Raw genomic sequence first — 23,854 nt, 5'->3', positions numbered from 1 at the left:
AGATAAAAGCTGCTTGAACATGTACATCTATCCCATATCGCATTGACACTTTGATATTCAATGGAAAGGGATGACAAGAATTTGCAGTGAATCATATCATATATACAGTAGATAATCAATATTCAATATTAAAAATCAATATTGTCCCTCTGTTGCTATTGGACAGACAGGACTGTAGGAGCTTTCCTGATCTGCATTTTTCACCACAAAGCACAAGCACAGGCCTGCTGATGCTGAACTCTGATGACAAAAACATTCCAAAGGAAACCAAGAAAGCTTCTCTAAGTCGCACGTTTGTACGAGGGCTGTCAAATGACCGAAATCCGATTAATCACACTTTTCAAATGAATGAATCCTGATTCATCAGCATTTAGAGCTAGCTATGTCTGAAATGTACTGCATTTTCGTGAAAAATAAATAAATGACATCTCAGTTATGTTTCAGGCTTCCTTGTGTGTGAGGAGCGGCCTCCACGGAGACTGATGCAATGACTGATGGGTGGAGGACTGGACTAGTACATGCAGGAGGAATCTAGTTTGCAATCATACAGTACAGTTGATGTGTGTCCATCTGATTCTTAAAAAAAATCACAAAACAATCCTTACGTTAAGTTCTTACACAAGAAAACAAGTTAATTTCACCTACAATGCTTACAATGCATACACCTATTTAAAAAAAACTCCAACATTGCATGGTTTGATATACATGCTGTGTGGGTGCATTAGGGTACGCCTTTGGCGTCAAAATATTTTTTTCCCATGAAGTCCGTTGTTTGCTAGCTCGTATTAACTCATTTTCTCATGCTAGAATGCACAGAAAAGGGAAAGAAATGTGTTCATGTTTGTGAATGATGGGCAAAATTCCACAAAAAGTGAAGTTCCCCTTAAGGTGCATTTTAAAAGCTGGTTTCAACAGAAATCACAAAATAATTTAGATCAGGGGTGTCCAAAGTTTTTATATTATATTAAATATTATTATTATTTTATTGCTGTAATGTTATACATAGTATGACAAACCATAATATATATTTCACTTTTGAATAAAATCTAGAGTACAATACTAAAGTCCGGACTTTAAAACTAAAACCTGCACTCGTTTAGAGGTAGAAAACAGAGTCACTGAAAAGGATTTGGACCACAAGGTCATCTTTGTTTATCTGACCACTTGTACTGGTACATAAGTAAATAAAAAAACCTGTCAATCCCAAATATACAGAACTCCATCAAAACTGATTGCACTATTTTCATGCTCATTATTTGTTCATCTTTGCTGTGTAAAAAACAGTTTATGGTTTCTTTGGGGTCATTTTCCACCTGAAAACCGCTCTTAAACCCATCGTTTCCCTGCAACACAAACTGTTGCACATAGTGCATAGGGCGTGATGTGTGGTGAGGTTCATTTTTTTTGTGGTAAAACTGCCCTTTAAAAACCCTTTGTGATGTCACAGAGGGCAGACTTCCTTATATGGTTCATAGTTAGGAAGCACTTTGGGCGTGTGACCAATCACAGTGGAGTGGGCATGCCTGGAGGTGGGCTGTTTTGGCATTAAGCACAAATCCAAGAAATACAACCGGAATACGTGCAGATTCTGCAAAATCCAAAAAGTTCTCAGTGCGGGTTATTGTGTGTAGCTGCTCTATAGGAGACCACCACTCAATACAAAGGGTCGAAAAATGAGCAAAATAGGTCCCCTAAAGAAAAGCTGTCACTGACTTTTCCTCTCTATGGAAAAAAAAGCAGCGACAAGCACAGCTCACGTTCACCCCCACCGTCTTCCCGCTCCTCGGTGTGTGACATATTTCATTGTCCAATTAGCAAGACTAATGATGTCACACTTACATGAAAGACTTTATATAGGTAATAAAACAGTGTACTGTATAATAAATGTTTTCCGCAAATATTATAATGTGCAAATTCAGCAATTTTTACTTGGGGTGCATGATAATTATCAGACTTGTGACGTGATACCGATAAAACCGCAAAAATGACCACCTGAAATGCCAACAACTCTACATTGTTGTTTAGCCCGAGGGCTAAAGTGATCTGTGATTTCATCATGGAAATGATGGAGTCGGATGAGCAGCCCTTTACTGTCATTGAAGGTACCGGCTCGTAAACACCTTGGTTTGTACTTCAGACCCACTGCCGTTTCCAAAAAAATCTAAATTTTTTAGTCATTCCTACATTCAGGTGTGCATAAACTACAATTAAATCTACATTTAAAAAAAAAATCGGTTCCTGGTAAAGACACTGTGCACAGCATTTGCATCCATGCAAAGATGAGGTAAACTTGTATGATGGCGTTAACATAAGCTGGAATGTCAGGATGAAGTTCTGTTATACACGACTTCGATGTGTTTCTCCATCCACATCTCTGCTAACTGCATTGTTGAAGCATACGTACTGGATTTGGACCCAAGGCACATTTTAAATTGTTTTTGATCAAGACTTGAGTTGCAATGGACAAGATGATAAATATGAATAATTCCTGGCTCCTGACTGCGTAACACTTCTAAACCAGAACGAATAACTTTTGTGAAAAGGTCGACATCTTCCAATCCCCAACCCAGGATTGAAGTGTCAAACCCACCAGCTTTTAGTAAATCACTTTTGAAAACACAGGCGATTCCAAAGCCGTAATCACGCCAAAAGCCATTTTTTTTGGTAAGAACAAATTTGTTTTCTCTCGGGGCCTTATCAGCATACACTATATTTGGGTTGTACTGACTAAATATAATAGGAAAAAAGATCTGTTTTCCTTGTACGGTGTTATCTCTGCAGCGTTGCAGGGCATCGGCGTTGAAGATAAGATCAACATCACAAAAGAATAGTAGAGTGTCATTATCAGACAGTGAAGAGCCCAGCTCCAGGGCAAATCCCCGGGAAAAGTTGCCTGTCACTGGAATCACTGATAGGTCCGCTTTGGGATACTTCTTCTTGTAATCTTTGATTAACTGAACATGCTTCCCTTTGTCCTGATAACTCTCATTGTCTACCAGAATGACAGAGAGCTTAACGTTTTGTTTGGGTATCAAGCAAACTTCCTCAAAGTTCTCCATAAAACGGACAAAGGTGTCATAGCGACCGGACAGCGGGACAAGGATGTTGACTTTCCTCTGGCTTTGCTCCCACATTTCTCTGGTTGACTCGTAGAACTGGAAAGGAGACAACAACTTCAAGGAGTTGGATAGAAAAGACAAGGACTGGGATTCCGAGTTAATAGCGGGCACAAGTTCGGCCACATTTAACTCCTCGCTTTCACGAAAGAAAGGTCGGCTGAAGGACTGCTGGAGGTATGCGTGACGCCTCACGGGCACGGTTATTTTACGTCCTTTGTGTTTCCTGTACAGAAGCAGTAGATCTAAGATGTATTCGGCCCCGTGCATCGGATCCACCCTGTAATATCCATACTGAATGTCTTTAAAGTCGATGACACGGCCACGTGTTTTAGAATTTTCATTAATCATTTCCATCACCTGGAGCATGATGTCTTTTAATGCCGTTTGGCGTGAGGAACTGAGGCTTTGTCGCGCCATCTTGTTTTCAACAGCAGAATAAATATGACGGCCAGTCAGGAAATCCCACTCTATGACATCATTGCGCTCGCTGGGTTGATAGCGCATGTAGGAGGGTGGGGCTCCCAGCTGTTGGTCCTCCCACAGCATTTCCGTGTCACTGAGATGGGTCATCATGAGGCCTTCACGGTGCAGCAGAATGGTGCGGTAACGAAGCCTTGAGATTTCCCGAGTCAACATGTAGTTATGGAGTCGGTATTGGTAGGCGGGCCATTTGTTCGGATGGAGCGTGATGGCATTGTGGATCTTGCTACTGTGGAGCTCGTCTATGAAACCTTTCTTGTGCTCGTAATTCTCGTAGAATAGCTGCTGCATCTGTGGAAAGGATCGTCACGTGTAAATAACTGGTCGATACGGGTAAAGGTACAAACGTTCCTTACTAAATTGTCTTGTTTCACAGCTTTCATGTTGCAATTGTGTTTCAAGCAAGGGGTTAAGGTTGGAGGTTAGGGTTAAGGGTGAATAAGGTGTGGACAAAACTAAATAACTCAAGAACGGTATGTCCTAGCGACATGAAACCAAGTCCTACCCCCCATAAGCGGCCACAAGTGTTTGATTGACACCATCGACTCAAAAACGCCAGATAGAGTCTATGGTTCTCTCTGGGAAAAGGGTGTAGTGCCATCTCAGGGATCTCGATCACGGATGTCATCCTGGTCCAAGTACTTCAGGGTTTTGTTAACAAGTGAGAGAAGGATGAAACGCCAGATCGACAGGCAGATTGGTATGATGTGGTGAAGAGGGAGCTGAGCCAAAACGCAAAGCTCTCAATTTACCGGTCGACCTGCGTTCCTACCCTCAACTATGGTCATGTAACCAAAACCACAAGATTGTGGCGTGCTCTCCCTTAGAGATAAGAGAAGCACTGTCTTCCGGGAGAACCGCTGCTCCTCTGCATTGAGAGGAGCCAGATGTAGTGTGTTGGGAATCTGGTCAGGATGCCTGTTCAGGGAACGTCTGACCGGCAAGAGGACTTGGGGAAGACCCAAGACCCGTTGGAGGCACTATGTCTCTCAACTTGTTTAAGAATGCCTCAGCTTAAGCTGGGAGAAGCTGGCCGCTGTAACCGGGGAGAGCGAAGTCTGGGCTTCACTGCTTAGGTTGCCGCCCCTGTGACTAGAAATTCTATCTCTAAAAATTATGAACAGAACCTGTGACCAAGGGCAATGTCGGCAGTGGCCAACTAGAAACAGGTTCAACCTACTGCTGGCAATGCGAAAAAGCTTTGCACAGCTATTTTACTTATGTAAGGGAGATGTTTAGAGAAGAACTCAATTCATACCTCATAAGACCACACGCACTGCGTTCCTCCAAAGCGTCGTACACAGCGACCGACTTCAACATCCTCATGGGTTGTGTACATCTCCCTGAGACAAGAACCAATGTGTGGCACCATCCTGCGTAGCACCTCCCTGCTGAAGATCATACCAGGTCCACCCATGCAGAAGTTCTCCCCGGGCTCGAGAGCCAGTCTGCCCACCTCCTCTGCCATGCCGAGGCCAGTCTGGCCCAGGTAAAGAGGTTTACTGCTGTTCAGAGAATGCAGAAACAACTCCAGCTTTTCACCTGAAGAGGGTGAAGATAAGCGAAAGGTAGTTAGAAGTATGACAGTAACAGAAAAATGAGTCAAGTATGAATTCATAGCCAATGTTGGGGGTGAGCATTAAAAAATAACACCGTTACCAACACCATTATTGTTTTCCAAAAACTGGCAATCAAAGTGATTACTTTAAACATAACAAACATGACTACCAACAAATGTAATTGTAATTTATATGTATTTCACTTTGTATTCTGCATGTAAAACTATAAATATTTTCTATAAAATGTGTTTTGCTGATATTTCTAGGTGTCTGGAACAGATGAATTGGATGTACATTATTTCTTCTGGAACAAATGAAACGTCTGATTTTTTGGAACAGTTTCACGATGAAAACCAAGGTTACATCGTATACATTCTTGGCATACATTCCAATTGTTAGGGAGAAAAAAATCCCAAACCATATGGCCCTGTGTGAATAACTATTAACTGGTTGGGCCACCCTGAGCAGCAGCAACTACAATCATTCAAAAACAGCATTTTGTGTTCAGTTGTGTTAAATATTGACTAATATTTTAATACGTTGGATGATCGTAAACATTTAAATGTGACGAATCTGTCCAACTGTCAATTTCCAATACCGATACCAGCAGAAACCAATATGTGTAACATGGCTTATCACATACTACAGTATTAATTGGCCCTGTACCCTAGAAACCGCCCATGAATGATATGGGAAAGGCCGAAATGATACTGTGTCAAAGCCCAGGGCAGTGATACTGATAAAATATAGAGTTTAACCATGTCCAGTATCAGCCCCCGTAGCTGTCCACTCAGAGCGCGCTGATCTGGTATCGTTCCCGTGAAACAACCAATCAGAGAACAGTGCACGAGCGTGAACACACACTATAAATATTCCTAGTGCTTCTCCAGTCACCAAAAAACCCAAACGTTAAGACTGTTGATAAAATATTATTGTTGAAATATTTTTGCAATTATTGTGTTTACACTGTTTAGATATAAAACATGTCATAAACTGAACATTTTCTGGAAACAAAATGGTTTTTTGATTAAATAGTACGTGATAATAAGCTCATGATTAAATAGTATGTGATCATCCCTTCGGTCTCGGGATGATACTGACACTTGGGGGCATGATACTGGGCCTGATACCAGACAAACCATGTGATAACCTATAAATATCTCCTGTGGTGAAATGAACACATGTGTGACCAGGGATGCCATCTGGCAACTCAAAGCCACAGAAAGTGTGGGTAAAACGTGCCCTGTACAGTCTTTGGGCCCACTAAGTCAACATTCATTCGTTCATTCAAATTCTATGGTGTGGCCTCTGTTTTTTATTTTTTTGCTGTGATATTCTTACAGGGGTTTGAATCTTTACCATCTGTAGCTAAAGCAAACAGTGTTCCGGTCTCTCTTACTTAACGGCTTATTGTTCAACTTTGAGCGGCACGGTGGTCTAGTGGTTAGGACGCAGACCTCACAGCTAGGAGACCAGGGTTCAATTCCACCCTCGGCCATCTCTGTGTGGAGTTTGCATGTTCTCCCCATGCATGCGTGGGTTTTCTCCGGGTACTTCGGTTTCCTCCCACATTCCAAAAACATGCTAGGTTAATTGGCGACTCCTAATTGTCCATAGGTATGAATGTGAGTGTGAATGGTTGTTTGTCTATATGTGCCCTGTGATTGGCTGGCGACTTGTCCAGGGTGTACCCCGCCTCTCGCCCAGCTGGGATAGGCTCCAGCACCCCCCGCGACCCTTGTGAGGAAAAGCAGTAGAAAATGAATGAATGAATGAATTCTTACAGGGGTTTGAATCTTTACCATCTGTAGCTAAAGCAAACAGTGGTCCGGTCTCTCTTACTTAACGGCTGATTGTTCAACTTTGACTGAACTGACCATGTTGTGATCTCAACACCAAATTATGAAGTTCCCTCATTATTGATAAACTAAAAGAAATCATAATCACCTCTTATATAAACATCATCATCTGCTCGCATGAACCATTCATATTTATCCAGGTAATGATCATGGATGTACTTCAGCATCATGAACGACTTCTTCTGCGGTGGATAGGAGTCGTCCACGCCAGCCAATGAGACCACAGGAAGCGGAACGGGGACGTGCACCTTGTTAGAGCCATCACTGGAGAAGAACTCCACCTTTCCGGGAATTGAACGTGTCCAGGTGTTGAACGCAGCCACAGCCCGGGAAGCCAGGTACTTTTTGGCGGTCATCACGCCCACGTAGAGGAACCGCGTGGGCCTGCTTTTGGCTTCCCGGTTGTCTCCGCGACGGTCAGACCTGTTTTCCTCCTGTCTGAAGAAGTGACTTCCTCGGTTGTCAGTATCTCCGAGGTTTCCCGGCATTTTTCCGGCGGCGGACTCACTTCTGAATGAACACAAGGGGTATTCATTCCGTTGACTCTCCAGAACTTGGGGTACAATGAACCAGGAGCATGCAGTGAATCCGAGAATGACACCAAATACCACAGTGGTCCACTGTCTCCTTGATTGCAAAGGCATGCTTGAAGAATTCCCAGCTGGAGGGAGTCTTGGTGTATGAATGCTGTCCTTGTCTGGAGCGGTGCTGACGTGTATGGCAATACACCGCTGTCCTACCACATGTGGGGGTAACACTCACTTCTGCTCGTAGAGCTTCAGGAATTCACTGTCCGTTTCTTCTGCGGTGTTGTCCACTCCATCATCAATTGCCTTCAACGGTAAATTTGGCTGCCAAATATTCCCGAACCTCAATGAACCAGAATTAAGGACGTCTAATCTTAGCACTGCACCTTTAGCGGATTAGTAAATCCTGCCAAAGCTTTAGCAATGGCAACCAAGTACTTTCCATTTCAAACTCGTTAGCAGCGTCGTCGATGGAGCTCGGATGATTTGACTCCATGATTGGAGGCGGTATCTTGGCAACGTTTCCTTTCATCTGTCCTTTTCAGAATAAAAGCACAACACTTCTACACGCAAACTCTTGAATGGTGAACAGTTTGTTTCTTAAAGCGATATCGGATCAAATGGGACGTTCTGTTTAGAGTTGTTCTTTTCATCGATCTATCATTGTCGCCATCGTTTATTTTTCAAGAGCTGTACTAAACGAGGCTGCCAAAAGGTGGCGCCAGAGCCCAAGTTAAATCAAGGCTGCTTTGTAGCAAATTTGTTTTGTCTCAAGGCGAATACCTGCACTTCCGTCAAGACACTTCAGTTGCATTTTGACAGAATAGTCGTGGTCCAAATCCAATGCCGTACTTGCCGGAAATGACGTATCAGGTCCGCACTAGCATGATGACATCGACATCTTATCTTTATTTCCACAATTGTGCTTTTCGTTGTGTTGATCCTTTTGTTAAGTTGTTGATATTATTATATGTTGAAGTGCCGAAGAACTGGAGTCTGACGGGGGGGGGGGGGGGGGGGGGCTGTCAAATTCAGCAAACTTTATTTCCTTGTGGGGCATCAACTCACACTCGTAACTCCGTGTGATACAACAGCACACAAAAAAAAAAACAATCAACAGCGCACTATTCCCTCTCTCCCAACCACCCGGATGGCAACTACGGTAGTACATTAATAGTTCCGGGGACAACCTAGCACTGTAATGTATACAATATATTGCTTCGTGGGCAAAACGTTCAAGGATTTCTAGTACTAGTTTCTAGTACCAGTTTTTGCTTTTGTGTAGTTATTTTGCATTATTGACTTTATTCTGCACATGTAATAAAAGACAACAAAGGAATAATCATTCTGTTTGAAATTGGTACATTGTGTTATGTTGTCTATTTTTTAAAAATATTTCATTTCTTTGCTACTAAAATTATGAGTTGTTTTCCCACATAATATTACAGGTTTGTTTTCATGAAATTGAATTTTTTTCCTCACTAGAAACTGATTTGTTTCTGTTAATAGTTTGACTTTATTCTCCGTTTTTCAATTTCTGCTTTTTAATTTTAACTTTAGTTAAAATGTTGTTAAAATCACAAATGACACAAATGACAATTGTATTTGGCTTGGTCTGTTTGTCATAATGTTACGACTTGATAAAAAGTTATTTTTCTTTAATATTTCAACTTTAAGCTACTTAAACGAAATAATATTTGCTGACGATATTATGACTTTTTCCACAATAAATTACACCTTTTTTTATATGATATTCTTGTAAATTTACTGCTGGTTTTTAAATCTTTGCTGTTGTTGTTTTTTGAAGCACATGTTATGATAGTTAGGATACTCCTATTTAAGTAGTACAGCGTTGATAAAATATGCATCGTTATCCTCACACACCCATAACGAGTTAAAATGCATAAAAATAATCATAAAAGATTTACTTACAATATGAGCAGCGGTCTAAAATGTACAGTAGGAGCCACGCTCATTAACATGGTTTAGATTCGGCTGATTGTGGGGCATAACGGCTTCAATAATGATCCTGATGACGTCAGACGGAGAAAGCCCTTCATTGGCTGAGACGCGGGTGACGTCACAGCAGCTGTCAACAGCAAGTGTTTGGAGTGGAAGAAAAGTTCCTCCTTGTGCGCCAGAGACGCTAACTCGTAAAAACCATTTTAGCGTTTTCTCTCTTTCTGTGGAAGAGTTATTGTTTGTATTGTCAGCCACATCGGCATCATCTTAAACGACCGACCCATGCTCGCCATTTCCTCATATCGTTAAGGTAAACATTTTCTTCTATCGATTTGATTGAATTATGTCATGGGCTGCTAATTGCTTTATGTAAACAAGTCTTCGGTGTTCCATTAAATAGAAATATAACACAAAGAGTATGTTGTTCGTGTAGTTGGATGACATTACTGTGAAAATACTGAATATATTATACATGAATTGCCTGGAATATATTTTATTTATGAAAAAGTATGAAAATATCGACTTAACCTACACATGGCAGTCACAGACCACTAACCAAATTATTTTCGGAATATGCTCTGAGGAGCCCTTTATGAAAATGACTGCACACAAGCTTCATGGACTAGACTGTTGATGTTTTCATATGCAGAAATGTGTGCTCGTCATTGTGGCAGGCTGTGTATGATTCACTCTTGTCATAATCATAATGTTGTCTAGTCATAATGTGGCATTGGTGGATGTTTCAAGATGTACCCAGTTCAAATGTGCAGGCTATGAATGTTTTTTTTTCCTATTTCCAAATAGTTTATCTTTCTTCTTAACGAATCTTTGTAACTTTTTTCCTCACAATATTATGACTTTAGTCCCATAATATTGACATTATTTTTCTTCATACTATTATGGGTTTATTCTCATACAATTACAACTGTTTGACTTTATTCTCATAGCATTCTAACTTTTTTCGCAACCTAATTTTCTGAAAATGACAATATCATTTGTTGTTTTGTTTGTTTCCCATAAAGTTATGACTCTAAAAAAATCACTTATTTTTTCATGAATATTTATGCTACTAAAATGTTACTTCTCCTTATAATATTATGACATTACTCTTGAAAAAAATTCTTAGATTACAACTTTTTTTTGAATATTTTGACTTTATTTTCTTTAAATTATAGCTTATTATTTTTTAAAAATGTTATTAAGTTAGATTTTTTGAATGTGCCACAGGCTGCAAATGGCCCCTAGGCCGCACTTTGGACACCCCTGGGATAATGGCAGGGGTTCCTTAAATAAAGGTTCACTGGGTGCCATCAACTGTGTTTTCCCAGTTAGTGAGAAAGTCATGTCTGCGGGAGACACATGGCTGGCAGCGGAGGATGGAAGACAAAACATTACACGGTCAATCAAACTAGACAGGACACACACATATACACATGCACACATGCACACACAACAAACACACACAGACAGAGCAGCTGTGGATTGTGAGCTTTCACTCACTCAGCCAGTAGTAACAGATGCTTTTGAGTAAACACGTAAATTGTACTTCCGCTTACACTTTCCCAGTTAGGAAACAAGCATGTGAGTGGGTGTTCACAGATTATTTAGTTGCCACTGACAGAATTAATGCACTAATTATTGGATACAGACCCTTGACAATTGTATTAAACATTGTCGACTATAAAGGAGTCATCTTTCAGCAGCTAATTTTCTGTAATGCAATGTTTTGGACTACATCACAATGTCCGCCTCCCGTCCGTCTCCCTCAGATTAAGTGACGGCCATTACACAGTATGCTGGCCAGTTCAAACTGTAACGATCTCCGGAAGGCTGAGTCTCAGCTGTTGTTTTGCCTGGCATGACCAATGAGCCGGAGTGGGAAAGTCAAAGCATTCATTTTCTTCCAACTTTTTGAGTTCTCTTCCCACCAAAGTAGCGGTAATTAACTGTGTTCCAAATGGACGGATTTTGATTTTAATAAGTGATACCTAAAGATTTAGACCCGTTGGACCTTTTTTTGACTCCTTTTGAACTCTTTTGAAAGCTATAAACTTCTAGATTCAACTCAGACGGAGGTTGGCAACCTTTACTATCAAAAGAACAGAACATTATTATTAGGGATGTCCGATAATTAGGCTCAATATCAGTATAAAAATGTGATATTGGTGGATATCGCTATCAGATTTTTTCCCGATCATGAAAATCGATATTTAAAAAATGCTGTATACAACACATATGTGTTCATTCCACCCCAGGAGATACTGTATGTCATGTTACACATGTCGGTTCAGCATCGACCGAAAGTGGGCAGTTGCGCAATATTGCATTAATGAAAAAAAATGTCTCAAAATAATGTTGACATCATGTATCTGCAATTTGTGCAAAAAATTTAATCTAGCAACATTTGTTATTGTGACAGCCCCATAAATAACATTTTTTCTCTTTTGTTGTGGCTGCATGGCGGTTGAGTGGTTAGCGTGCAGGCCTCACAGCTAGGAGTTCAATTCCACCCTCGGCCATCTCTGTGTGGAGTTTGCATGTTCTCCCCGTGCATGCGTGGGTTTTCTCCGGGTACTCCGGTTTCCTCCCACATTCCAAAAACATGCTAGGTTAATTAGCGACTCCAAATTGTCCATAGGTATGAATATGAGTGTGAATGGTTGTTTGTCTATATGTGCCCTGTGATTGGCTGGCCACCAGTCCTCTCGCCCAAAGACACTTGTGAGGATAAGCGGTAGAAAATCAATGAATGGTTTATGTTGCACAGCAGTGCTACAAAACAAAGAACCAATTTTGGTTCAACATTTGCAATAAAAGTGACTCTTGGAATGATCACATTAGACCTCTCCTTCTGGCTTCTATATGCTTCACACATTTATTTAACACATTATAAATGATATAATGTGTAGGTACTCAACGTAAATGAATGATAACGTAATAGTCACGGTGTAGCAGCCATGGTGCATTCAAGGTTTGCTGAACAATGCGTGAAATCTCAATGTTTGATGAAAACATATTATTCCAGACATGAAGCATTGAGACGTTTGCATGTAAAAATTGTGGGCTTTTTAAAACAGTGCTGCATGTATGCTGTGCATTTTTCCTGTGTTATTACAGACAGTAATCCCTCGTTTATCACAGTTAATTGGTAGGACCCAACTATGATAAGTGAATTTCTGCAAAATAGGATTTCTTATTTAAAAAAATTATACTTTGGGGGTTATGGCATAGAAAACCTGTGTCCTACCTTCTAAATACAGCTTTGAACCATTATTAGAGCCCGCAGACATGATATAACACCCCTAAAGTCATATTTACACTTATATTTCTACATTCTGTAAATGTGTTCAGATGCTAGGGGAGATGAGTTGGGGGCAGACAGGAAGTAACTCAACAGTATTGTGCCTGTTGAGATCATTCAAGCCTGCAATAAAAGCCTGTTGTTCAGGTGATCAAATCTGGTGCTTGTGCGTCTCATTGAACATTACAGCAACACCTAGTGACCAAAGTAGAATACTACATATCATCGCAATGTCTTTGAATGCATCTTCTAAATGCCTTATGTTTGTGTTTCACTTCTAAATGATGCTTTAAATGATTAACCCTGGGCAAAAAATACGTATAATTAATTCATAATATAATATAATATATAATATAATTCATTCATTTTCTACCGCTCATCCTCACGAGGGTCGCGGGGGGTGCTGGAGACTATCCCAGCTTTCTACGAGCGAGAGGCGGGGCACACCCTGGACTGGTGGCCAGCCAATCACAGGGCACATATAGACAAACAACCATTCACACTCATATTCATACCTATGGACAATTTGGAGTCGCTAATTAACCTAGCATGTTTTTGGAATGTGGGAGGAAATCGGAGTACCCGGAGAGAACCCACGCATGCACGGGGAGAACATGTGAACTTTACACAGAGATGGCCGAGGGTGGAATTGAACTCAGGTCTCCTAACTGTGAGCTAACCACAACTGTCAGCTAACCTGTGCGCTAACCACTCGGCCGCCATGCAGCCCTTAAATGTTCATGTTTTTTTCTAATAGTAGGCCGTATTCAACCGGCTGCCTCCACTGAAACATGTATTTGAGTGCATACTGCATCTTTTCTTGAAACCGCCATTTTTCTGCTGTAGAAAGTGAACTTGTGTCTTTGTCCTGAAGGTGCAGCCCTGACTGAGATGGCCATGCCACTGCAGTGCTACAGGACAGTCTTACTGACGATAGCCTTCTCTTTTCTGCCATGCATCACCTCCTCCCTCAACCTGGAGGATCCCAATGTCTGCAGCCACTGGGAGAGGTTTGTAGGCTGACCATACGGTTCAATGATTCAACTCTTTTCAATTACAATTTTACATTTGTATATAATTGTTATCACAGATTTAGATCATTTAACAGTAGATGCAATGGGGCAGCTGTCCTCCTCCTATACATTATACATGACAGTACACACTACGTATACATGAAAATACTTTATGAAAAGAAAAGTCAGTGATGAATGAATTTTTGCAAAATAAGATTCTTTATATGGAAAAAACTGTTTATGATCTTGTAAATACATTATTTTAGTACTACTATACCCCTCTAAACATGAAATAACACCCCTATAGTCACCTTTACACTCAGTTACACCCTGTCCACATGGAAAATTTGTAAATTGTTGCATCCAGATGGGAACGGATCACAGAGTAAAAATGATGCAATACACAGAGTCTTCGGCGTGTTCAGACCAGACTCCTTGGTTTAGACCAGGGGTCTCAAACTCAATTTACCTGGGGGCCACTGGAGCTAGGTTCTGGGTGAAGCCGGGCCGCATCAGGTTTAAAAAAAAAAACACCCCAAAACGCATTTATTAAAAACTGGAAAAAAGTCAATAAAAAAAACTATCTTCAATGCTTTTGCTTCTACTATACCCTACACTTTTTCAGTACTTTGGTTCCGGTTTTCCACACCAACATATCTGATAAAACATTCCACTGTTCTCAAATATCTTAATTTTTATTTTTCTATACACAAAATAAGATTTAAAAAAATAAATAAATTAAGAATAAAGACAATAAATCAATCAATCAGTAATAAATAAGTAAAATAATAATGAAACAGCAAATAAGAAAAACGTAAGAAACCACATACAGTTGGTAGAGAAATTATTTTTTTCCAGATTCAAATGTACAGTATTAACAGTTATTTAACCTTTAACATGAACATTATTGAAACTTAATAATTGTACCCAATTAGCAAGTTAGCATCGTACTCAGTTCCATCTGGGAGCAGCGTTGTAACTTTAACAACATGTTTGATGAGATGCTTTATCTTGACGTGTATTTTCCGTTTTATTCCAAATCATTTCCTGCATTTATTTGTACCCAGCGTCATAAGCCTTTAGCTTCATTGCTAATCCAAAGCAAAACAGGGCGGGGTAACAGGGTAGGGTAACGGGGCAAAATCATGTTAATTGTGTACGGTGTGCACACAGCTTCAAGCTGTCTTTAAGCTAACTTTGGTATCAAGGTGGGGGCCTCAAACTAGTGTCTCGCTTCGCGGCCCGTGGGCCAAATGCGGCCTGCGAAGTGAAAACTACGTGAAAACTACGGTGTTTCTGCGAGTCATTTTGAAGTATAAGATAACAAAATATCAGGCGAATGTCGACTGAGGTGAGTCACGCCAGTCGAAATATTAAAGGGAACCTATTATGCTGATTTGTAGACTCCTATAGAGCAGCTACACACAACAACCCACACGGAAAGCTTTCTAGCACCTATTCCAGCTGTATTTCGTTGGGTTTCCAAAACGGTCTGTTTTAATTTATTCCACCCACGGCCCGTCTCCGGGCACGCTCACTCTGTTGTGACACTCCCAAGCGTTCTTGAGGACTTCTGGACTGCTGCCGAACCTCCACTTTCTAATTTTGTTGGTGTAGGTGTTCATAATAAACGAATAAAGCCTTTGTAAAGCTACTTAAAAAGTGGTTAGGAGCCACTGGTAGTCCATGAGCGACTGGTTGGAGACCCCTGACTCACCATGTATGAATTCAATGAGTGGTAACACGTTTACTAAGTGCAGCCAATCTTGGCACAATATCGGTAGTGGAAATGTGGTCATTACACGTTTTTTGTGGGACTACCTGCGGTGGAAAAAGGCTATTAGCAACTCCAGACATTGGTGTGCTCGTAATTTGCACCCCGTTCCCTGTATGCACACTCTATAATGCTACACAAACAACCACTTACACAAAATAAATAGGACACTGATTAATTGTTACTTGAAGCCTGCTCTTATGACTCTTCAACATGACCAAGTAACGTTGGAAAGCAATTGGACTTTAGCAACAGTGTGGTGAATAGTCCAGCTTTGCCCATGTTCACAAAACAGTCCTATATTCTTCTCTTGCGGGCCCGAAATCATCAACTCCAACAACTTCTGCCTGATAGCTGACTCTTTAGGCAATTGAGCTGTCCCTTAAATCTGAACAAACATGTTCTGGAAGAAGTCAATGCTCCTTGCTAACACGGTGACAAAGCTGCACAGTGAGGTGGGGCCTACAGCTTGTGCTCAATGTTGACACACTGTGATGTCACAAAGAGTCGTTGTTATAAAAAAAAACTCTCTGAAACTGAGCATTCAGAGCCATCTCTAACTTCTTTCAGGGCTCACTTCAAAATGCGCAAACATCATTTTGGCGCATTTTACAACATTCTAACTATATTTATAGGTCAGAAAAGTGGAAAAAGCATAAAAGGTAGCCTTTTAGATATTGGACTCTAATTTCGTAGTGTAGCTTGGTACAGCCACACCCTTCCATCGGCGCAAATGGCAAAGAGCCACAAAGAGCCATAAGACATCATATGGACTCACACATGTTAGCATGGGGAGATTTCCATGTTGTTCCTGTTTCTGTACAGTACTTCCTGCAGTGGCTAGTGTCTCATCAATAAGATTCCTGACACTTAGTGACCAGTGTAGACTACCGCATATCATCTCATCTTTGAATGCCTTTTCTGACCGCTTTCAATTTATGTTTTAGTTCATTTAGCCAGTTTTATGCTTGGAAATGCTTCATTTAGGACACGACTCAACTCAACAGAATTTGCTTTATTATGCCTGTTTTTGACTAATAATAGGTTGCATTCAGCCACAAAACAGCAATGATTTATTGAGAATGAAGTGGCACAGGACTCTATTGACACTATGAATATAAAAGTAGAAAAGTAGGACCCACTGCACCCAAAAAGTTAAGTATGAAGTACATTGTTATCCCGCCATTTGTGGAGTTTTTCTTTGAATTTATCCTGACAATGACCGGTAACCCCATAGCCCACCGATTAAGGATATAAAGGGAGCGGCGTGTCGACATGTACACATGTACACACAACCACACATGGTAACCCCCATCCCACACACGGAGGGATTCTAGCCTTTATTTCATGTCTGATCTCTTGTCTCCTTCTCTTCCTGTCCTTGCAGATATTCCGTGACAGTGCAGGAGTCGTATGCCCATCCTTTTGATCAGATTTATTACACCAGCTGCACAGACATCCTCAACTGGTTCAAATGCACTCGACACAGGTAAGGCCTGTGTCGGTCTTAATAATATTTTGTCTTTTAGCACTTTGAATCTTAGTAAGGTTTCTGCCTTTGTGACATAATGCTACTTATGATTGACCACTTCAGTTAGAGTTACCATTTCTTTATCTAATTGTGTAATTCACATCCTGTCTGTGTGAAGGGTGAGCTACAAGACAGCCTATCGCAGAGGAGAGAAAACTATGTACCGCAGAAAGTCCCAATGCTGTCCAGGATTCCTTGAAAATGGAGAAATGTGTGCACGTGAGTCTCTGACATAATCACCAATTCCCCTACATTCATGTTTTATATAGATTCTTTGTTTGTTGTAGAACTGTAGAACTAAAATAAATGTTGGCTTTCTGGAACAGATTCATTTGATTATACATCATAAGAGAACGTCTTCTGGAATCATTACACTAACCAAGTTTCCACTCTAATATAATATGTTAGTGTGTCTGTTATGGAGATTAATTTGTCATATTCCTAAGGGGGGTTATGATAATACAGAGTTCAGACTGGGGTTTATTTTAGGGTCAATGGGTCCTTCTGTATTGTATGTATGCATCACAAATCTCCAGTTAGTATAAAAAAACTGTGATCAATTTCAATTACACATTAAACTGCATAAAAATTGTCATTTGGGCCGAATAAGATGACTGGCATTCATGGCTGTCGCTCCAGATGCCTACAGCTGATATTCACATACATGTCTGTTGCGCATACGCGCACACACACACACACACACACACACACAGCAGTCTCAGAGAAGCCATTTTGCAGTCATGCTGTTGCTACCATAGGCAAGTGGTTCCCAAACATTTTCCAGTTTACTACCATCTAATTACATTTTTAACATTATTAGAGCCCTCATGACATGAAATAACTCCCCTATAGTCATGTTTACACTCCTATTACCCAATAGAGTAGATATATAAACGTGTGTGTGTGTGTATATATATATATATATATGTATATATATATGGATGGATGAATGGATAGCTAGCTAGCTAGCTTGTTGTGGGCTAGGGCTGCAACAGTAACTGGTGTTAGGGATTTTAGTTAGATCATTCAAACCTGTCATGAAAACCTGCTGTTCCAGGGATCAAGCTTGATGCTTGTCTGTATCACTGAGCAGTGATATTACTGACACCTAGTGACCAATGTAGAATATTACATATCATCCCGTTTTTGAATACGTCTTCTGAATGCCTAGTTGTTGTATTTATTAGACATCTTTATGCTTGAAAAGGCAGAATTTAGGCCAAAATGACCTACTAGATATAAATACAAAATACTACATTTTGGTTCAGATATGCATAAAATAATTGAAAATAATAATAGGCGGAACCAGAAAATATAATGAGATATATATATATATATATATATATATATATATATATATATACAAACACACTATTATCCTTATCATATATATGTATGATTTATATATTTTTTGAAAAAGCATGATAAAGTAAATTACAGAAATTTGAAGCACAAGGTGGCGAGAGATGCCTAAATGATCACAAATAGTGAATATTGGTAGCTCAACCTTGTCAAATAGCTGTCATTAGTTGACAACAAACATAGCTTGTGTGCATGTGTGTTACGTGGGTCGTAGTTCACATGCTCAAAACTGGAAGAGGGAGAGTTATAATACTTGCAAGACGTTGAAAAGCAACAGCTTTAAACAGGTTTTGTTATATTGCCTATACGCTTTGAGAAAGTCAAATAACATAACCTGAAGTGGGCCCGGTACAGTTGTCCTGTAGAATGGATCTCTTCCACTGGTCCAGTTTTTAGCTTTCTACCCTTTTGGGCCACTGTACTTGAAGTTTGTCTTTGTGTAAGCAAACTAAAACGTGCAATGTACTTATGTAAGAAGCCACATTACAATTATTTGAGGCACTTGAATGAAGGACTCTTAAACGGGAAGGGCAGTGACACATGGAGAGTACCAAAATGAAGGTGGTGGTTACATACAGTAACCACCACCTCGTTTGTCTGTAGTACTTTTACTGTAGTACTCCACTGAAATCTTGCACTTGCATGTGCATTACTTGAGTCTGTTTTGCTGAACATGGATTAAGTTTCTCCAATTCATCTGTCCTTTGTATCCTCTCCTCGCTTTTCCAGCTCATTGTGCAGAGAACTGTGTTCACGGCCGTTGTTTGGCCCCCAACACCTGTCAGTGTGAGCCTGGATGGGGGGGGTCCAACTGCTCCAGTGGTAAGTCCTCCAGCTGTTACTGTCTGTGAAGCAACAAGCCTTTGTTTGTGTGAGGTTTTCTGTGAAACTCGTCAGAGGGAAAACAGTTTGGATCTTCTTACTGTGTGTCTCCACAACACAAAGACACACAATACGATTAGAAATACTGTACTGTTGGATGGCCCCAGGAGGTTTGGCGCTGTAGTAAAAAAAGACACCCACAGATATGAGTATAGTACGTACAATAGAGTGGATCCCAGAAAAAACTTGCCAATCCAGGCTACCCCACAATTTGGCTGTTTATTGGTAGAAAACCCATCTCACTTACACATTCCAAGTAACACATGGAACACACAATGTCCTCTACCACACTGACTATGTGGGTATAGAAATAAACGCTTACAGACTAATATACATGCAAAACAATACAATTTTATTCTAATTTGTTACCTTCAAGGCATACTGGGAAGGCCACTCGTACCCGTCACCAACATGAAGTTACCCAGCATGCCTTGTGGGTTACATAATAGTATAAAATAGTATTGTTAGTATAGTAGTGTGTAAGTGTTTATTCCAATACCCACACAGTGTTTTCTTCACGCAGAGTAAGAAAAAAAAAAAATACTATATATATATACATACATAATTTCTTACTCTGAGTAAGGAAAAAAGTATATATATATATATATATATTTTTTTTTTGTTGTGTGTAAAATGTTCTGTGTTGGTTTAAAAACAATTATTTACTTTAGTTGTTGACAATTGTTGAGTAAATCTTCAAGTATGTCATCACATGACAAGGTTCATGTTTACAGTTAGTCATGCAGTCGCATTTATTCACAGTGTGCTCCTCTTAGATCCTTGAGTTCCTTCAAAGCGCTCTATTGACTGTTTTTCAGGTCAGCGGGTCCCAACAATATGTCTGAGGATGAATTTCGGGAGCGATGACAGGAAATGGGGGGATGGATGGGTTAGAAGGGGAGCATGAATAACAGCAGAAAATTGTGGGGCCTGAAATGTCTTGGGGCGATGGAGCTTGTGACACTGGACACATGACAATAACACAATCTGATCTGAAGTTCAGTTTGTAGAACTAAGCAGAATATCTTGTAAATCCTAATAAAAAATGTTTTGTGTATTTAATTCAACATAAATCAGGAAGTCCTATAATGGGACCTTTTTATTGTCCATTTTGTCCAAGGAGCAGACCCTTTCACAGATGGTTGCAGCAGTCAATATGTAAGATCAGGGTTGTCCAAACATTTTCCACCGAAGGCTGTATACTGAAAAGTAAAAGGATGCGAGGGCCACTTTAAAAATTTTTTTTAAACCAATCCCTGTAGACTTTTTTTTATAAAAAACAATGTACACAAACCAAGGCAGATCATTTTAACCAAAAAAAACATGTTAACCGCAGTAAAATGCAAACACAACAAAACTCGGCTTAGTAACATACTGTAAGGGATGATGCACACGATGAAGCTGTCTTCAATTGGAATACACCACCTCATAATCAGCTGGGATAGGTTCTAGCTCACACAAAACATGGAAAAGTATTGGCGCTGTAAAAATGAATGAATTGACTTTCTTTGCTTTGTCTGTTTGGATAGTTTGGCTGCGCATCTTGTAGAACTAATCATTCATGTTCATGTATGTTATCATGCATGGCCTGGCCACGGAAAGATTGTGCACTTCCAAAATAGTTTCATTGTGATGTCAGTTGAGCTCAGTTTGGGAAAGCGGTGGAACATTACAGATGCCCCCCCCCCATCACTCTGAATCCTCTGTATCAGTGAGAAAATAGTTTCCCATGCTTGGTAGGCTGAGTAATCACTAACTAGATGAAAAAAAACACTTGCAGTCCCATTCTCTGCTTAGGCCACCCCCCCATTCTGCCCCTTTTGTGGAGGTCCATTGGGCAAAAAAGAAAATAGTATAGTAGAACCTGACATGAATGCAAAGATTTTTCCGTTGTGTTTATGACGATTTGGTGATGCTGTCATGACTTTATTAGGTTCTTTCACCATCATGAACGGTGTTTTCGACATACTTCTCGAATAAGCAGATGAATAAGAACAGGCGAGCCAATGAGAAGCCTCGAGCTCCCGGAGTTTGGCCTTTCTTTAATCTAGGTCAGGTTTCACAAGGGTACCACAGTAGGTGAACTTGAATGAAGGAGGTTTTACATGTACTCTTAGTATCTCTAGTCTCCTCCTCTCCTTTGTCTGCCCTCTCACCACACAAGGCCAGACTGCCTGAGGAAAAGGAGGTATGTGCTTTTTTTAAAATCAGGTCAAACTGAATGCTGGCAGAATGAAAAGGAGCCTGTTAATCACTTGAACAGCTTCCGGATGGTGGACTTGTTGGCATGGTTGTGTTCATTAGCATGCTGGGCATTTACATTCTCAGGCTGAGTTGCTTTAGTAGAAATGAGGATCTGCTCCGTTACAAAAAATCCAAAGGATACTATTTGTGGATTGGTTGGGAAATTTGTATTTTCTAGGGGTTAAACGATACATGCATTCAGAATTTTTGGCACGGAACTATTGATTCTGTGCAGAGCCGTACCGATTTCCCACACAGTTGAATGAGGGATAGGAAGTGTCCTTCACGTTACGCAAACAGTGCAGCCTTTGAGTAGCGGGAATCATAGCTAGTAAAAGAGAACTTTAGTGTCACTGTTACAGGAACAATGAAATCTGTTTTGCATGTTTTGAAGATCAAAATTAAAATCACACTGTTATTTACAAGTTGGTATCCTGTCCATATTTTTACATACTGTGAAACCTTGGATAGCATCATTAATGACTTCCAAAATGTCAGACTCTAACCAAATCAATTGTTCCCATAAGAAATAATAGTGGTAAGTAAATGGAATTAGAGTAAATCCAATTAATTCATGCCAGAAATCCAAAAATGTGTTAGCATACTTTCTGCTGGATGGTGGCAGCGTCTGTATCCGGGTAGGATACATGTGGGTTTTCTTGTTAGCACTACTCGAAGAACAGGTTCAGGGTGTCTGGTTGGTTCTGTCCAAGGAATCAGATGACATGGAGTCTTTCTATCCATCGATCTCTTTGCTTCTGCTAAGACACCGGGGTCTTACTAGGTCATCTGTGCCCGAAACACCTCACCAAGGAGGCTTTCAGGAGTCATTCAGACCAGATATGCGAGCCACGTCAACCGACTCCTCTCGATGTGAAGGGCCGGCGACTCCCGGATTACCGAGCTCCTCACCCTGTCCCTTTAATCTCATTCTTTCAGTCAGTACCCAAAGGGCCATAGGTGATGGGAGGAGCGTAGATTGACCGGTAAATCAAGAGCTTTGATCCAACTGACGCCTCCTTTCACTTGTCAACAAGACCTTATAATACTTGAACTCCAACTTTGTAACCAGTGAGTTTTTTAATCTCTTGCCAGATGTTCCTCATGTTGCTACTCTTAAGGTTCTGAGACTCGCCGTCTGCAGTCCCACTTGTCCTTCTCGATGCCTCTGTGCAGGGACCGTTTTGTTTCTATGTAGACCTGCTGGTCTCCTGACCTAAAAGCCTCATCCTGCACATTGCTATTGAGCCACGATTCAGGAACACTTTGATGGTCTTTGTTGTGGTCTCACTCTCTGTGCCCAAGTTGATGTAGGAAAGCACGACGGATGTGTGGCTCTCCAGGTCTGTGTAATATGATCCAATCTGTGGTTTCAAATCAGTCCTGCAGGGCTGCGGTGGCGTCCTCAGTCCACTTTATGGTTGGTCTCTGTCTCCAGATACTAGGTTCAGGATTAAGGACAGCGAGAGGTGGACCGGTTGACCCTAACAAAGTGGCAGGTGTATGTTTTCTTCTGCTGGGAAAGCTTATTAATGAGAACCCAAGAGTGAGTATTGTATTAAAGCTGCTTGTAGGTGAAAAATGACTACACTTTCATTTTTCCCCTGAACTTAATATAGAGCTTGGGCGAGTCCTATAATGAAAGGTTTGGCAGTCAGTCACTGTAAACATTTACAATTTCTATGTACTTTGCCTCTAATTAATGGCGAGTCCAGTGGCCTTCAAATGTGTTCTGTGAGAGACGTTTGTTACATGAAGCATCCCTGAAGCAAGTCGTTGTGGAGACGCCAGATGTACTGTTGACCTCTGATCCATTGATCTGGTTGCTTCAGGTCATTGCCTGTGACACCACAACAAGTTATTCTGGGCTTCATGTACATTCCAAATGTTTTTTAGGTCATTAAGGGGTTGTGCACTTGATCTGTCCGCGCAAACAGATTTGAAACAGACATGGATGAATTAAACTCAGCCTTAATTGGGGGAATTTAACGGTTATTTCATACCATAAAAAGATGAAGGACGTTTTCAGTGGGACATAACATGAACACACAACTAAATTGTCACTTAGAGCAGACTTCACCAAAAATACAAGTGTGTCCTTACACATTAAAGATAAGAAACTGTTCAAAATGATTTAGTTCTAGCTTGTGAGTTCAATTAAAGTGTCAACACCAGAGGGGACGTATCCATATTTCACCCAAACAGCCAGACTGTCTGCTGAATAGACAACAGTCAGTCTTT

At 40.6% G+C, this 23,854-nt stretch overlaps 2 protein-coding genes across 3 annotated transcripts in view; one reads left to right on the top strand and one right to left on the bottom strand.

Annotated features, from left to right (window-relative positions):
* Window positions 1-1,435: 1,435 nt before the first annotated feature.
* Window positions 1,436-8,054, bottom strand: chsy3 (chondroitin sulfate synthase 3). Its single transcript, XM_058064877.2, has 3 exons — window positions 7,106-8,054; window positions 4,858-5,141; window positions 1,436-3,890 (listed from the first exon to the last, which is right to left on the bottom strand). The coding sequence occupies exons 1-3, from the start codon at window positions 7,659-7,661 to the stop codon at window positions 2,322-2,324; spliced, it is 2,409 nt and encodes an 802-aa protein (XP_057920860.2). The 5' UTR covers window positions 7,662-8,054; the 3' UTR covers window positions 1,436-2,321.
* A 1,594-nt stretch (window positions 8,055-9,648) lies between these two features.
* Window positions 9,649-23,854, top strand: part of megf10 (multiple EGF-like-domains 10) — a 39,651-nt gene continuing 25,445 nt past the window's right edge. For both annotated transcript variants that reach the window (XM_058064501.2, XM_058064500.2), the window contains exons 1-5: window positions 9,649-9,816; window positions 13,682-13,817; window positions 16,982-17,083; window positions 17,244-17,344; window positions 19,217-19,309. In XM_058064501.2, the coding sequence (XP_057920484.2) occupies window positions 13,699-13,817; window positions 16,982-17,083; window positions 17,244-17,344; window positions 19,217-19,309 (415 nt within the window). In that variant the 5' untranslated portion in view covers window positions 9,649-9,816; window positions 13,682-13,698. The remainder of the gene's footprint in view (window positions 9,817-13,681; window positions 13,818-16,981; window positions 17,084-17,243; window positions 17,345-19,216; window positions 19,310-23,854) is intronic.

This window comes from Doryrhamphus excisus, linkage group LG10 (assembly GCF_037039965.1).
Source record: "Doryrhamphus excisus strain RoL-2023G ecotype Guam linkage group LG10, RoL_Dexc_Guam_v1.1, whole genome shotgun sequence".
Taxonomy (NCBI): Eukaryota; Metazoa; Chordata; class Actinopteri; order Syngnathiformes; family Syngnathidae; genus Doryrhamphus; species Doryrhamphus excisus.
Note: the sequence above shows the minus strand (reverse complement) of the source record. Positions and strands in the feature narration are given on the sequence as shown.